The 14,560-nt window shown below is 41.4% G+C and overlaps 1 protein-coding gene across 5 annotated transcripts in view; it reads left to right on the top strand.

The window, feature by feature from the left end:
* Positions 1-286: 286 nt before the first annotated feature.
* ccdc85cb (coiled-coil domain containing 85C, b) overlaps positions 287-14,560 on the top strand; it is a 43,668-nt gene continuing 29,394 nt past the window's right edge. For 2 of the 5 annotated variants that reach the window (XM_068343352.1, XM_068343355.1), the window contains exon 1: positions 287-1,680. In XM_068343352.1, the coding sequence (XP_068199453.1) occupies positions 963-1,680 (718 nt within the window). In that variant the 5' untranslated portion in view covers positions 287-962. The remainder of the gene's footprint in view (positions 1,681-14,560) is intronic. The other 3 variants (XM_068343353.1, XM_068343357.1, XM_068343356.1) reach the window with 3 other exon arrangements.

A 14,560-nucleotide genomic window follows, 5' to 3' on the forward strand; every position in this document is an offset into this window, starting at 1 on the left:
TACTGCTACCATGATTTAAATGCTGGTAAATGTTAATCAGTGCCATCAGATATCTATGTCAACATTCTAGATGCAAATAAGATGCATGTTTTGCATATCCTTATGCGCCATCATATAATGCTGTGATATCTTTCAAGTTAAATGTATTGTATTTGTCGCTGTTTCTTTAAGAAGGACGAGCCTGTGCGCGCTGTGGTGTACCTGCTGCCCACTCCTCTCTCCCGCGTCTTGATTGGCCATCTTGGCAAAAATCCTCTTGAATGATTTCAAACTGGAGTGTTCGGAGAGAGGGAGGAGGAGGAGGAGGAGGAGGGGGTCGGCTGCTGATCCCGAACTGGCTGCTTAGAACAGCTTGAATCCTCCGTCCAGCAACTCGCCCCCCTCAGCAAAGAGGCTTATCCGAGGAGCGTCGCTGACGGTAAAGCGCGTCTAGGAATGCGCCGATGGTGAAAAGTGTTTTTTTTTAGAGGCGTTGTTTTTACGTGGATTTTCATCAATGAGATCAAAAGTAGATGGTAGGAATCGTCAGATTTAATGTGGTTTAATTTTTTTTTTTGTATGAAGCATCGTTTGAATGGAGTGATGCCCAGCAGAGACGGCACACATTGCGACGGGACGCGGTTTGTGTTGATGGGACTCGCCGACGAAGACCTTACCGAAAATCGTTGGTAATCAATACAAAATTATGTGCAATTGGAATTCAAGAACCAGTGATTATAGCCGACATTCATAGAGGATTCCATCAGTGAAGTATTGGCGAGGTCTTTTATTAAATTCCCTAGCATCATATTATTATTTTCTTATGACCGGCCTGTTGAAGAGGGATACTGATACTTTCACATTTTGAACAATGCAATTTCACGCAATCTTAAAGCTTGGTTAAATGAGTTTTGATAGTTAAATCCGGGTTTTTTTTTTGTTTTTTTTGTTTTTTAATGAACTGAGACTCATCCAATACAGTCATGGCTAAAAATTTGTCCGAGGGACCGAAGGATGATGTGAGCCAGCTGACAGACGAGGAGCTGCTACGGTGCAGCAAAGACGAGCTGGTCCGGAGGTTAAGAAGGGTCGACGGCGAGAAGATGAACTTGATGATCGAGCATGGAAACATGATGAAAGACATCAACCGGCGGCTGCAGATGCATCTGCACGAAATCCGGAGCTTGAAGGAGATCAACCAGAAGCTGCAAGATGACAACCACGAGCTCCGGGAGCTCTGCTGCTTCCTGGACGACGACCGGCAGAAGGGTAAAAAGCTGTCCCGAGAGTGGCAGCGCTTCGGCCGCTACACTGCCAGCGCCATGTGGAAGGAAGTGGGCACCTACATGATGAAGCTGAAGGAGTTGGAGGCCAATCAGGATACCGTTTTGAGGGAGAACTCTGAGCTGAAGGAGATCATCCTCATGCTGGACGAGGAGAGGAATGGAGCAGGTTCCAGGAGTTCCATAGACAGTCAGTCCAGTTTAACCAACCTGAACGGTGGTACCGGAACGGTCAGGGATGTTGGAGACGGGAGTAGCACGTCCAGCACAGGTAGTGCAGGGAGCCCCGACCATCACAACCACAACCACATACACAAGCCCCCCTCAGAGAACAGTAAGATGGGCCCCATCATGAGGAGGTCCATGGATGACCTGTCAGCACCGCATCATCACAGGAGCATCCCCAATGGACTAAATGGTGAGTACCCATTCTAACATATACAGTACTGACATTTCAAATAATTTCCCTTTGGTATTCAGCATTCGTTCATTCATGAGAATGCATGTCCCAGGTTCAGACCTTTCAGGCCAGCCATTATCTCCAACCTAATAGTTATTATTTTATTGAGAAAAAAAAGGGAAATTTATCTTATTTCTCATGAATTTGTCCTGTTTATTTTTTATGTCTGCAAGCTGCGCTCATACTTTGGGGTGGTTTAACTCTCATATTGTTGTTATTGTCTCTCTTTAATTGCCCCTGGCCTCCTGCAACTGTTCTCCTCTGCCTGAAAGGTTACTATGTTTAGGTGACTGCACACATAACATATGCTGATCAAAATTACTGCAAAGGATTATTATTTTGGGGGGGAGGCATAATCCTGTAGTGAAGTCTTGATTGGGGTGATTATAACACACACGCACAGACATATGTACACACAGCATCCTTAGGTAGCCTTCTCAGTCCCAGCTTCCTCATCATGTTGATCTGAGCTGATTTAGGTCACTGCACTCACGGTCGTTAAGGAAGAGGACTTAACTGAATGGCTTTTAAAGGGGGGGGGTTCAAAGGAGTCTATCACTGTTGGGGTTGCTCACTGATTATTATTGTAGTCTTTTGGTTTTGAAAGAGCACTCATGCCTGCTTAGGGCCTGTTGGAAATGCATGGCATGGGACCAGAAATCAATGTCCCTGTTTAAAGACCTAAATACGCGACTGAAAGCTCCGAGCTGGAATGAAAATGTCCTGATGGAATAGGAGGACACTAAGCCTCGTTTAGCTATGGCCTGATAACTCGCCATGATCTGTTTGGCAAGGGGGATAAATTCTGTTTCATCCAGTTTAACATTATATATTTCATTTCACCCTGATTTACAAGGACGGGGTCTCGGCACTATCAAATCAGGTCACATACATCACATTATCCTGCAAACATTCCTGAAATTGTGGATGGTGAAAACCATGAAGGTTAGGAATGTTGAAGGACACATCAGGGAGGGCCTTAATTATAGAAACACACAGACATACACACACACACACACACACACACACACACACACACACACACACACACACACACACACATGCTTTGTACACGTTCATTCACACACCAGTGTACACACTTTTGAATAATGTTTGCCTGCCATTACATAACATCATTATTGTATCCGCAGTGTCCCAGCCTGCTGTTTTGCAGGATGTGTGTGACATTGTGTGCCCCTGAGGCCCTGACTCGGTGTTCATCATTGTCAGTGACATGCTGATACACATATGTAATGGCTAGCATGGGAACGACCCGCTTCAGTTGGGAGGTTTTTATTTTTTCACCTTTAAAACCAGTGAATTCATAATGAACTCAATGTACTCCTGAACAAACTCTCTGGCTTTTACATGGTTACAAACAATTCTATGCAGAAATTGAAACTGATAAGGCAACGTGAAATAGCCTCAGACAGCAATCAATAAATAAAACAACAAAGCGATACTACCGTCCATTGATCCTAATCTATCATTACATAAGCTGGATAGCTATGACCAGAAACAGCTGGAGGAAACTAGTGTTCATTACTTCCTTCAATGAGTACATCTCAAAAACATGCTTGAATGTGAAATTTAATTGCCTGTAGCTCTGCACCAGCTCCTGCAGGTTTTGACTAGTAAGATAATTTATGAGCAGCACAAATCTGTGCCAATAGCCTGTTCTGAAATCCAAGCCGAGTGACCATGTTGTGAGGTCAGGTCTGACCATGGTGTGAGGTCTGCAGAGTGACTTTATTTAATGCCATCCAAATGCCATTGGCTCCCATGGGCATTTAGGAGACAAGCGTGAGGTCTGCCGCTCCAGTGCTTAATCAGTAGCTAACTGGTAGCACAAATGAATGCACAGATGGGAAGAACAGGATGGGTATGTTGATGCACTTGGTGGCTGTGGAGTAAAACCAACCAGGAGTTTGAGTTAGAAGCTCATGTTTCACATCTTTCCGGTCAGTTCTATTCTTTTGGGTCTTTTTGTAAAATATGAATTTGGAACTCTTGGTCTGCAAAGGAAAAAGTCCCTGAAAGAGGATGTTCTGAAAGAGGGGGCCCAACAAAGGGCCCTCAATGGGTCTTGGTGATGCAGGGGGAGTGGTTGAAAGGCGGTTGAGGGTTGGCTGGGAGGCCTGGGGGTGGGGTGGTGGTTGGCATATTGGTCTCAAAGAAGACTGGATTTCAGAGATATCCTGCTGTCTGCTTAATTTAATTCATTGCCGCCGCCCCCCCCCCCCCTCTCTGGGACTATACACTGATGTGTATGCTTACTCAGACAGGGTGTGTGTGTGAGTAACGAGGGCTTCGTTTCTGAAGAAATTTTGTAAAAAGACAACAGCAGGGGCGACATTGGAATCTGCTACCCCTGTGTTTCATAAATTGGGACTATTATTTCCAGCCTTCTCAATGGCTGCATTTACTTTTGGTGGTCTGTAACCCAACTCCTGTCAAAGACTGTCTGAAATATAATGCTGTCACAGACAGCTTGCATTAGGCTCTCCTATAATGGCACACAGACTCAGTGCATTTGAGAGATAAAGACAAAGTGAAGCCAAATAAAGCAGCGAACTGTTGCCTTGACATTGTCCGGATGAACTGATAGAAGTACTCTCTGCAGCAATGCCTATTGACCTTTCCAGACCCTCACACATTCTGCTGGTATTCTATCTGCCACATGGTTTTAAAGGAACTAGGCAGATAAAAAGCTTCTCAGCAGAGATTACAGTAGGCAAAGAAAGAGAATGTCATCAGACCCATACTCATACTTTGATATAATCAAAGGGACAATGGTGTACCTAGTAGAGGATTGAATTTTCAATAAAAACATTATATGACCCCCATTAAAGCAGATTTATATCAGACTTATTAAAACACAGATGTCATATCCTTTGTGATGTGAGTAAGGTCATGGTCTGCATTGTGTAGTCTAAGGGGAGGAAATAAAAGATGCAGTAAATAAAACATTGATTTGGAAAATGGACTTCAGTCCAGCTGTGCAGGGAAAACCAAGACCATTTTCTCTATATTTATGGAAATGCAGAGGATTTAACCTTCTGTTGCACATGAACCGGCATGTATATGTTCACATGTGCACCAGACAGATGCTAAATCAGGCCTGGCTTGTGTGAGCTGTTGGAGCTGGAGCACTCAAATGGAGGACCTTCTCTAGTGAAAGATTCACAGTGGCCTCACTCCCTTTTATTCTCTCATACCTGAAAGCTTGGTCATACCAGCACATAAAATAGCCAGAAAACCACCATAAGTCCAGTGAATATATATGCAGTTCTGAATTAAATCCCTGGATTTTTTTTCTTGTGTTGAGTTTAACTATAGTAATTACCAATAACAAGCTGCCATGACCAACAGGGAACAAAAAGATCTAACATTAAGCAGCTATTGCTGTGTTGCCCGATTCACATTTTACTTATTATTAATATTACCGTAATTAAAAAAGTGGAATGCAAAGATGTTTGAAGTGGTTCCGAACAATTTCAAGGCCAACGACATTTGAAATCTCCAGTAGCTGACTTACTGGCAATAAGGTTAAAAGTTGATTCACCTGGCTTGTTCACAAATGGGTTGTGGATCCATTCCTTCTCCTTTCTGGGATCCTCCGTTACTTCATCAATTCATCTTGTTAAAGTAGTAACCCAAAGAAGAAAATATGTTACACCTTTTTAACTGCGGCCTCTCCAAATTGTTCACTGAAACTGTCCATAGCAATTGGGGAAATCAACTCTTCACCAATGTTGAAGGGCTTTAACCATGCAATCAACCAAAGAGAATGATTCTTTAAGAGCATACACGTTTGTTGAAGTTGTGGCCTTCAATAACTTCTTTTTTTTCTCTCATAAAATTCCAAAGGGTTGTCTTTCAATGCAGTGTGCTTAACTCTATGTGGTGAAGTAGTTTTGAAGGCTTTATGACTTTAATATCTAGCTTGTCTTGGTATATTTTTTTAAAATACAGCTTTCTTTTTACTAGGACTCTGACACCTTCTTGTGGCACATCATTGGCTCTTTATGTGTTCCAAGAAGCTCTCCGGTGACATTTGTTTGCTGGCCATTTTGGCGAGGGTTTGCTTGATGACCTCCTGATTTATGAAATAACTTGCAACTGCGAAAAGTTCAGGAGTGGGACACAATGTTCAAAATAATATCCCTAGAAGACCAATGAAAATGCATGTAATTTTGAACAACTTCATTATTTCTGTGAGCCCCAGGACCAACTGGTCCACTGCCTGATACTGGTTGGTGACCCAGTGGTTGGGTGGCTCTGGCATAGGTAGACAGGAGCCCAAGAGGCTATTTTGTTTGGTTAGTGCTAGTATGTCGTGGCAGTTTAGGGTTGTAGTGAAACTCTTCACTCCAGATGAAGAGTTTCACCAGCTAGCCATTAGAGCAGTACATTAATGGTTCTAAAGTTTCTAAGTCTTTGATTTATCTAACAGCGCATGCCATATGTGAAATGTTGTAATGTGTTAATGTGATCAATCTTTCAGATTGAGCTGTAGTTTTCCACCCTTGGCAGCAGCAGAAATATATTCTGATGTACAGCTCCTGGTTGGGATTCACTGCATTATGTCACTAATCTTTCAGAGCTAAACATTTTGCAAAGACACATTTTACTAAGCCACTTTCTGGCACGACTGGGCCTTTGTACATTTCAATCTCATCACCTCAAATCAGTCAGTCTAGTCTGTTGCTTCTGGCTCTCAGAAACCTGTCAGGTGGGTTAATGAGTCACTGGTGACTAACTTTCATGAGACATTGAGCACAAAGCTGTCATCAGATTTATATTCATCCTCCATATTTGCTTGATCAACTAGCTGTATCTGAGAAGTGCCCTACTATCTCTAGTCCCTCTGTTGACGCACAATGTATACCTAGACATTGGAGATCAAACTAGCCCGAATGAAGTCACATTGCAAGTTTAAACTGGGCTCTTTAGGCCTTTCAGTGTGATAATATATAAAGTACCACAGTGATTTTCCCTCCCCTTTTCAGTTTCCTTTTCTGTTTCCCTTGGGGAGTGACGTGACCTAAAAGCTCACAATGAAACTGTAGAACCAGCCCTCCCAGTTAGCTACTAGCGTTTGTGTGTTTCGTCATCCCAGCAAACTTCAGACAGTGCCTTGATTACTGTTCATATTTCCCTCTGAGCTGAACTACAAGTGAACTTACTAGTAGGATCATGCATTTCATTTGTTTATTAAGAGAACAGTCTTGAATTAAAAGATCTCTTGGTGTTACTTTTCAAGTACCTTAATCAAAAGCCCTGTTACTTTGTTTCAATCACCGCAAAATCCAAAACAATGAGTGAGACCTGTTCTATTTATTGTGTCTTTTGAAAATAAACTTCAGTCAAAACCCATTTAAAGTCAGACTGTGGGCGTCTGTCTTGTTTCAAAGGAAACCAGAGAATTGACAGTACAATGGTGTTTTCCTCTTGGCTGTGCTTTAAGTCATTGTGTGGTTCGTTGGCGGGGCTCAGAAAGGGCAACAAAGCAGGAATAGGATGTTTCTGTTGCTCATATCCTGTTTGTCCACTCAAACTACTCTATGAAACTGATTTGTTGTCTTGTTAAGAATGACCCCTTTATGGTGCGTCTTCTCAATTCCAAAAAAGTGTAGAGCTATAATAATTATTATAATTGCTAAAAGTAGTTGCACTGATAGTTCCAAAAGGAAATGCTTGCATCTGAATTCCCCCAGTGTTTAGTTGTGTAATTTGCAATTTAATTGCAAAGAAACACCAAACTGGACAGTTAAATTTAGCGATCATTTACCACTCCAGGTGTTTTTTGGTATTAGTGTTTGCTCTTCTCCCTGCATGCCTTGTGTTTCCCAGCACCCCGTCGTCTTGTGTGAGGTCTGGTCGGCTGATAACAGAGATAATGGAATAGAAACACACAGCAGTGGCTGAAAGAAAGAGCCACAGGGGGAACTCTCAGCTGTGTACCGTCAATGAAAAGCCAGCCTGTCAGGGTGCCCCACATTCCTGGATAAACAAAAGCGGAAGTGGGTCTGTCTCGTCTTACTGACACAGCAGGATCAAGGCTGCATGGGAAGAGGAACAGGGCAGTGAAAAATGATGGAAAGCCTGGGTACCTAGTTTCCAATTTGAACTTTTCCCTCCCTCGTCTTCTTGACACACTTCGCTTCTCCAGTCCTTCCCTCTCCCTCCACACATATCCATCTCTGTCTCGATCCTGTGAACCTGCTGTCTGATCTGCTGTCCGTTCACGCCCATTAAAACCGAGCTGACAGAATGAGGCTGTAGAGCCAGAGTGAGCCTTGAACGTGCAGACATGGATTAGATTTTCAACAAGTTTTGCCTTCTTTGCCACATTTGTGTGGTTAACATTTCTAAAGCACATAAATATGGCCTGATTCCAAGGAAATAGTGTGTCAACTTACAAATATTAAGACAATCCCAGATACTTGTGTCAGTCTTCACAAATGTGTCCTTGTTCACTGATCATTGGGAGGGTGGTTGCTGGGGGGGCTCAGTTGCTGAGTCGCCTAGGCAACCGCAATGATCAGTGGGGCGAGTGGACAGAGCCCACGCCTAGCCTAAGATTCAGTGATGCATGGGGAAGACAGAGATAGGGGGATGGGTATAGGTTTGGGTGCAGTTGTGCTTGGTTGACCCACGCAGAATGATGCCAGTTTGAGACAGGTCAGGTCTCTGTGAGTGTGTCTGCTCATTAGAGACAAACATGGTGTCATTGTTTTCACTCATAGTAAAACAGAGTTATGCTACTATACTCTCAAATTTTTATTGGATAAAGTGGCACACTAGCTCACAACTTGGATAGCAAATAATGTATATAGTAGAAGTCAACATTCAAGAGTTGGTTGCTTGCAAAATAAATCTATTAATTACTTTGCCATCACAGAATTGTCAAACTATGTCTACACTTGTATTCATTTATTTACTTTTTAAGATCTATGAACAACTCATCACTATGATTCATTTATAGAATCTGACTTCAGACTAACTGATCGATTTGTGACATTAGATTTGATTACCACAGTCACCCGAAATGGATAATGTACCCATTACTCTTATATTACTCTATATTTCATAATGTTGAGGAAAAAATATATTTAACTTGGCAGTTCCTGACAATTAGTTAGGCAGTTAAATGAAATCTATTAAATCTATTTAAATCTGTGATGTCAGTGTTTCTTTTTTCCCCCCTGGTTTTTACCCAGTATTTATTCATTATGTAATGCCTGAGCAGCGGATATGTGCAATTTCCTCCGGGATTAATAAAGTATCTATCTATCTATCTATCTATCTATCTATCTATCTATCTATCTATCTATCTATCTATCTATCTATCTATCTATCTATCTATCTATCTATCTATCTATCTATCTATCTATCTATCTATCTATCTATCTATCTATCTATCTATCTATCTATCTATCTATCTATCTATCTATCTATCTATCTATCTGTCTGCAGGGTTGTTCTGCACTTTAGAGACATTACTGACCCTCACTTGTCCTCTCTTCCTTTGTTAACCTCCTATCTGACTAAATGTGACTTTAATGAGTAGTACTGTACCCAAAGACTCACTGATTTGTAATATATGCCAGATAAAATGACTTATTAAAATGCAAATGACAGACATGAGAAGGGTATTTCCAAGAGTGACAGGGTTCAGGTGAATCAGCGACAAATCCCCATCTGGTGTTGCACCGCAAAGTCACCATCAGCAGTTCAGTTCTGTCTATGCAACACACCCAGTGACCTTCAGCAGTGGAACAGTCCCAGGTTGCCAAAAGTCAGCAACTCTTAGACAGAACACCTCTTCATCAGCTTCTTTCGTGGCCTGGGAGGAACAAGGCGTTCATCTGGATTTTCTGCCTGTCAGCCTTTTGCTTTTGGTTACTGTGACATTGGAGACGAGTCAGCAGATGTTTTCACCTTGCTTGCATTTAGATACTGCTGTTGTCTTACTCCTGCTGCTGTTTAATAGTTATAGATTTTTCCTCTTCGGTGATTAACATGTGGTTATGGGAACACATTTGGTTGGTCGTAAAGCGAACAGCTGATTTATTGACAAGCTGACAGCAAAACTATATGGGAATTTGAACAGAATGTTCACTGTTGAAATTCTGAGATTGTGACACATCCAATTGCCAGATTAGCTGATAAGAACTCCATAATCAGGATAGAACAACGGAAGAGCCAGGAAAAATGTGAAAGTGTGAGTGCTTTTGATGGATGTGATAATGTGGAGTTCAGTTGGTTGAAGCATCTGGAAAGAATTGAATCACTTTGATAGTGTTGTGCTATCGTCAGGATGTTTCTTTGGATTGGTTTCAGGTAACCTTGCTCTGCCACTCTGCAATCTAATTTCCTCTTGCAGACTAGTTTTAAGTATCAAAAATTAACTCAATAACTTGGGAAAACATGTAACAATGTTAGTTTGGGATTTGCCTGAGGCAGGCATTTCTCTTAACTTGTTCTCGTTAGAGCTCTGAGAGAGGAAATAGATGAAGCAGTGGACCGATTGGGCTGTCAAAATGAATTATGTGTGTGAGAAATGCTGTCTTTATTTTCCAGATTTGTAAAAAAGAGAACTGAGTTGTGATTATATTTTGTAGTTTGGTGTTGCAGTGGCATTTTACAGTGTTCTACAGTTCACAGAGCAACTGCCCCCTTCCTCCTTTCCAGCGATGCCCCACATTAAGGTCACCATGGCCATCTGTCAGTGTAACCTATTGTTACTCACACAGTGTTACAAAGACACCCCATCAAAGAGTTTTCTTTCACGGCACTCTAAATGTTCTAGGTGGGGGGTTGACATGGGAATATCTTTTCTAAGCAGTTTCATAGTTCAAAAAGAAGATCATTATTAACATTTGCTGGATATGTTTGGATATTTCCTTGGTGAAAATTGATGCTTTTAACAGAGAATCTTCTTCACCATTTTTTTAGGATGGTCAGTCTGTTTCAAGACTATCTACATCACAAGCATCTGACAAGTGTATAATCAGACTAGTTATAATAGTGATAAATGTCTTTGGTGGATTTAACCAGAGTCATTTTCATCTACAGCTACCAGCATATCGAAACCTTCACTTGTATCCAGTGAAATGTCTGAACATTTAACAGGTGGATGAACATAATGTACCATTTGGTGCATCCATGGTGATGGGCACACTGTGGCTTGAATTTTACTGACTTTCATTCACTGACTTTTCATGAATGCTGAAGCGTTCACTTTTTGGAATGGACTCTATGGGTTACATTAAAAGTACTGAAGGATCATCAACAGTCTTGTTATATCAATCCTTTCACCCTGTGCTTTAGTGGGTAAAATATGGAAAGATAAACTATAAGAGAGTCAAATGAGGATAGTTAGAGACCAGCTTTTGAATTCATCATATTTCCCAGCTTGCTGAATAAATCACATGAGATTTTTTTTCCCCTTTCTGCCTGTGGTGCTGTCCTTGACAAATACTTGGCAACAATCTGATGGCTGTGGAAATTCTAGGGTAAACATATTAAGACCATTCTGCTTAACTGGGATTGGCACTGGATTTTAAGAGCTGATTGAAGTCATTATTTGTTTGAAGTCAACGGCGTGTGTGTGGAGCGTTCGATTCCGCTGATGTGACGGGCACATTCATAAAGCGCTTAGGTATGAGCTGATAATCATGAAAGCAGTCTGTTTGGCCAAATCAATGACTGGCAGAGGAGATGCACAAGTACACATACATTTTATCCTTGTTTTTGCATTTTTGTTTGAAAATGTATTATTGTACATGGAACGTCCATCAGGGACACGCACACGATTATCTAAAACTCTAAAGATGTTGGTTCTCCCTTCGATCCTCTTTATCACTATCAGACTTTGCTACGGGTTCAGCTGATGTTCAGATAATGTCTGATCACACACAAGCTGCTTAGCTCTGGATGGTCGCAGAGACTGATCTTTAAAGGGGATGCGGTGGAGTTTGATAAATGGCAAATGGGTTGGAAGTGGGGAAAGGGACACTATGGTTTAAGAGTATTTGGATCGAGGATAAAAGGAAGGTATGCCAACCACTGTTTCTGTTCTGCGGTTGTTTTCTGTCAGGAAGGCCATTACGGTTTATTCCTCCTCTTCAGCACTGGGGCCATCAGATTGCTCTCTCTTCTGCTGCTGATATTGGGAGAGTTCTGCAACATTTTGAATCATAAAGTCATAAATCAATTGAGATTGAAACATAAAACGAAATTGCATTTGATATGTGGCTGTCAGTCACATTTGATTTTGTTTATAGCTCACTGGACAATGAAGGTATAATATTGAAAGTGAAAAAAACAGCAATAGCCTTTCGGGGGGTGAAGAGAAATATGCTTCCTTACAAATTTAACAAATGAACTTGTGTGTCGCAACCAACTGTTTCTTCAATATATTAATTGACTTGGTGGAAGATGTCTGACTTTTTTTTGTAGACAAGTCCTGGAAAGTGAGAAGCTTGTATATATTTTTTTGCTTCTTGTATTCATAGAGAAATGTTTATGACTTACTCAGGACCCCATAGGGGGAGTCTGTCCATCTACAGGTGGGATAAGAAAATATTTGACTGGAAAGCTCTTAATTGTTTATGTTTAATAAAAATAATCCTTTCTGTATTATTCTTTTGGAGTTCTCTGCATACCCTTGAAATTAGAGTGGCATCATGTACTATAGACAGTGTTGGCAAAAGACACCGTGGTGCTCCTGTAAGGACAGTGAAAACCTGCAAAACATTGGGTTACAATCTTGTCCTGATTTCTATGGTCACACCATCATTTCCATGGCAAACATCCATTCTTAAGGGTAAATAGATGGCCGTGATTGAATATCTTTAGAAAAACATAACAGAAACTCTTGACACACCTGTGACATTTTCTATGATGATGTGACCAGCCAAACCTAATTATAGCTAAATATCACTATTTTATTAATAAGGGAATATACTGACTAACAAATCTTACAACAAGGACTTCTGGACTTATTTCTCGGTGCTTTATCTACTGTGCATCCTCTCTGTCTTGCTCTCTCAACAAAAGACGTAGGAGGATTAAACCATTGATGTTTTAGCTCTGACGTGACTTTCTGAAACACGGTGAAGAGTTTGGAGGGGTGAACGTCTTCATTAAAGGGATTTGAAGATCGGGATTCAGGACTGCTCCTCTGCCCACAACTCTTTTGAAATACTCAGCACGTAGCCCTACGCATGATATGAACTGAATGAACTTAGGACTCTTTTGAACCATTTAGAAGACATAACGGTGTCAAATGCCTTGCATGCTTGTTGAAAGTGAGAAAGTGGAACAGGGCATCTTCAAGTTGAAGGATCAAGGATGGCAGAGCAGCAGGAGGAAAGTGCCTCCTGCGGCATTGTCGAGGATAACATCTGAAACACAGGATCAAGGTTGATGATCCAGTGCAACACAGGTCACTGCAAAGTAAGCATCTAATTTTTTTGCTTGTTGCTAAGATACTGTGCAGGTTATTCATTTTATGGGGTATTCTTAACCACCCTTTCTCTTCATGATGGCACTGAGTTCAGCTTTGTTGTTTTTTACTGTACAACTCTCTCCCTGCTTTTGACAAGTGTCAAGTTGTCAAATTTTATTCTTCTAAACGAGTTGGATCTTGTTGTAGAGGAATGTACCTAAATCCAGGGACTTTCTCGCCGCTTGTGGCATTAAATCTCTGCTCCGCAAAGAGAATATGTGGAATGTGCACCTTTAGGGCCTCCTCCGTGGTACATGTAAAACAAACAGAAAAGGTAGACATTATATAAAAATGGAGGAAGAGGCAGTCTGTGACCATATGCTGTAAGTTAGTGATTCTCCAGACCGCTGCTACATATGGCGCATAATTTGTTTAACATGGAACAAGATGGAAGCTGCAATATGAGTGGTTTCCATGCAGAACTTAATAATTGACTCCTGGAAGAGGGAAAGGCCTGTCAAAGTAGAATGAATGCAGACACATGGAACAAATTCCCATTGTGTTGATGTTGTAGTTACCACAGCCATGGTAGCGCGGCTCACCAAATGGATGGAAAGGCTGACGATGGAGATTTTTGAGGGGCCCACATCATTGACCATCAGCTGATGAGAGCTCAGGAGAAGAGGCTTCATAAAAACTTGGCTGGAGAGATGAATGGTGGTCTGGGGGTTATGGATAGCACGGGGAGGAGAAGGAAAGATGAGAAAGAAATGTGAAAAGGGGAAGAGAGGTGTGAAAAAGCAAAGATTAAACAAACAGACAGGGAGGAGAAGGAGCAGGAGAATACAGGAAATGAAGAGAACATTAAGGAACGTGCCAGTCACACAAAGTACAGTTTGAAATTGGGGATCTTTGAAAATTTGGTTGCTGTCCCAGGGGAGGTGAGGGTAGAAATAAACACTGACACCAGAAATATCACTACACCTGCAGAGCAGTGAAAGGTGCACACACTGCCAAGTGTCAATTTCTCCCACTTTTATTTTTGGAGGAGTGAATTTTTCAACAAATATTTTTTTTCATCCCTCATACAACTGGTACTGCAACAACTTTTAAAAATTTTCCCAGAAAAAAAAAAACTCAAAAGAAAATAGATTTCAAGTCTTTTGGCAGCCCAAAAGAACTTTTCCCGAAAAAGTCTTTTCCTGAGGATATTGAGGGAATTTTCTTTCTGCTAAAAATGTGGTTCTGCTTTACAAATGATGGGAGGGAGTCCTGTGATGTAAGGAGCAGAAAGACAAACATGCTGTTCCCTCCTTCTACAACAGCTCCATCACTTGAATGCAACACTTGTCTTAGCTGTTGTGGTTTATGCTTTTT

The sequence above is a fragment of the Antennarius striatus genome, chromosome 19 (genome assembly GCF_040054535.1).
Source record: "Antennarius striatus isolate MH-2024 chromosome 19, ASM4005453v1, whole genome shotgun sequence".
Lineage (NCBI taxonomy): Eukaryota > Metazoa > Chordata > Actinopteri > Lophiiformes > Antennariidae > Antennarius > Antennarius striatus.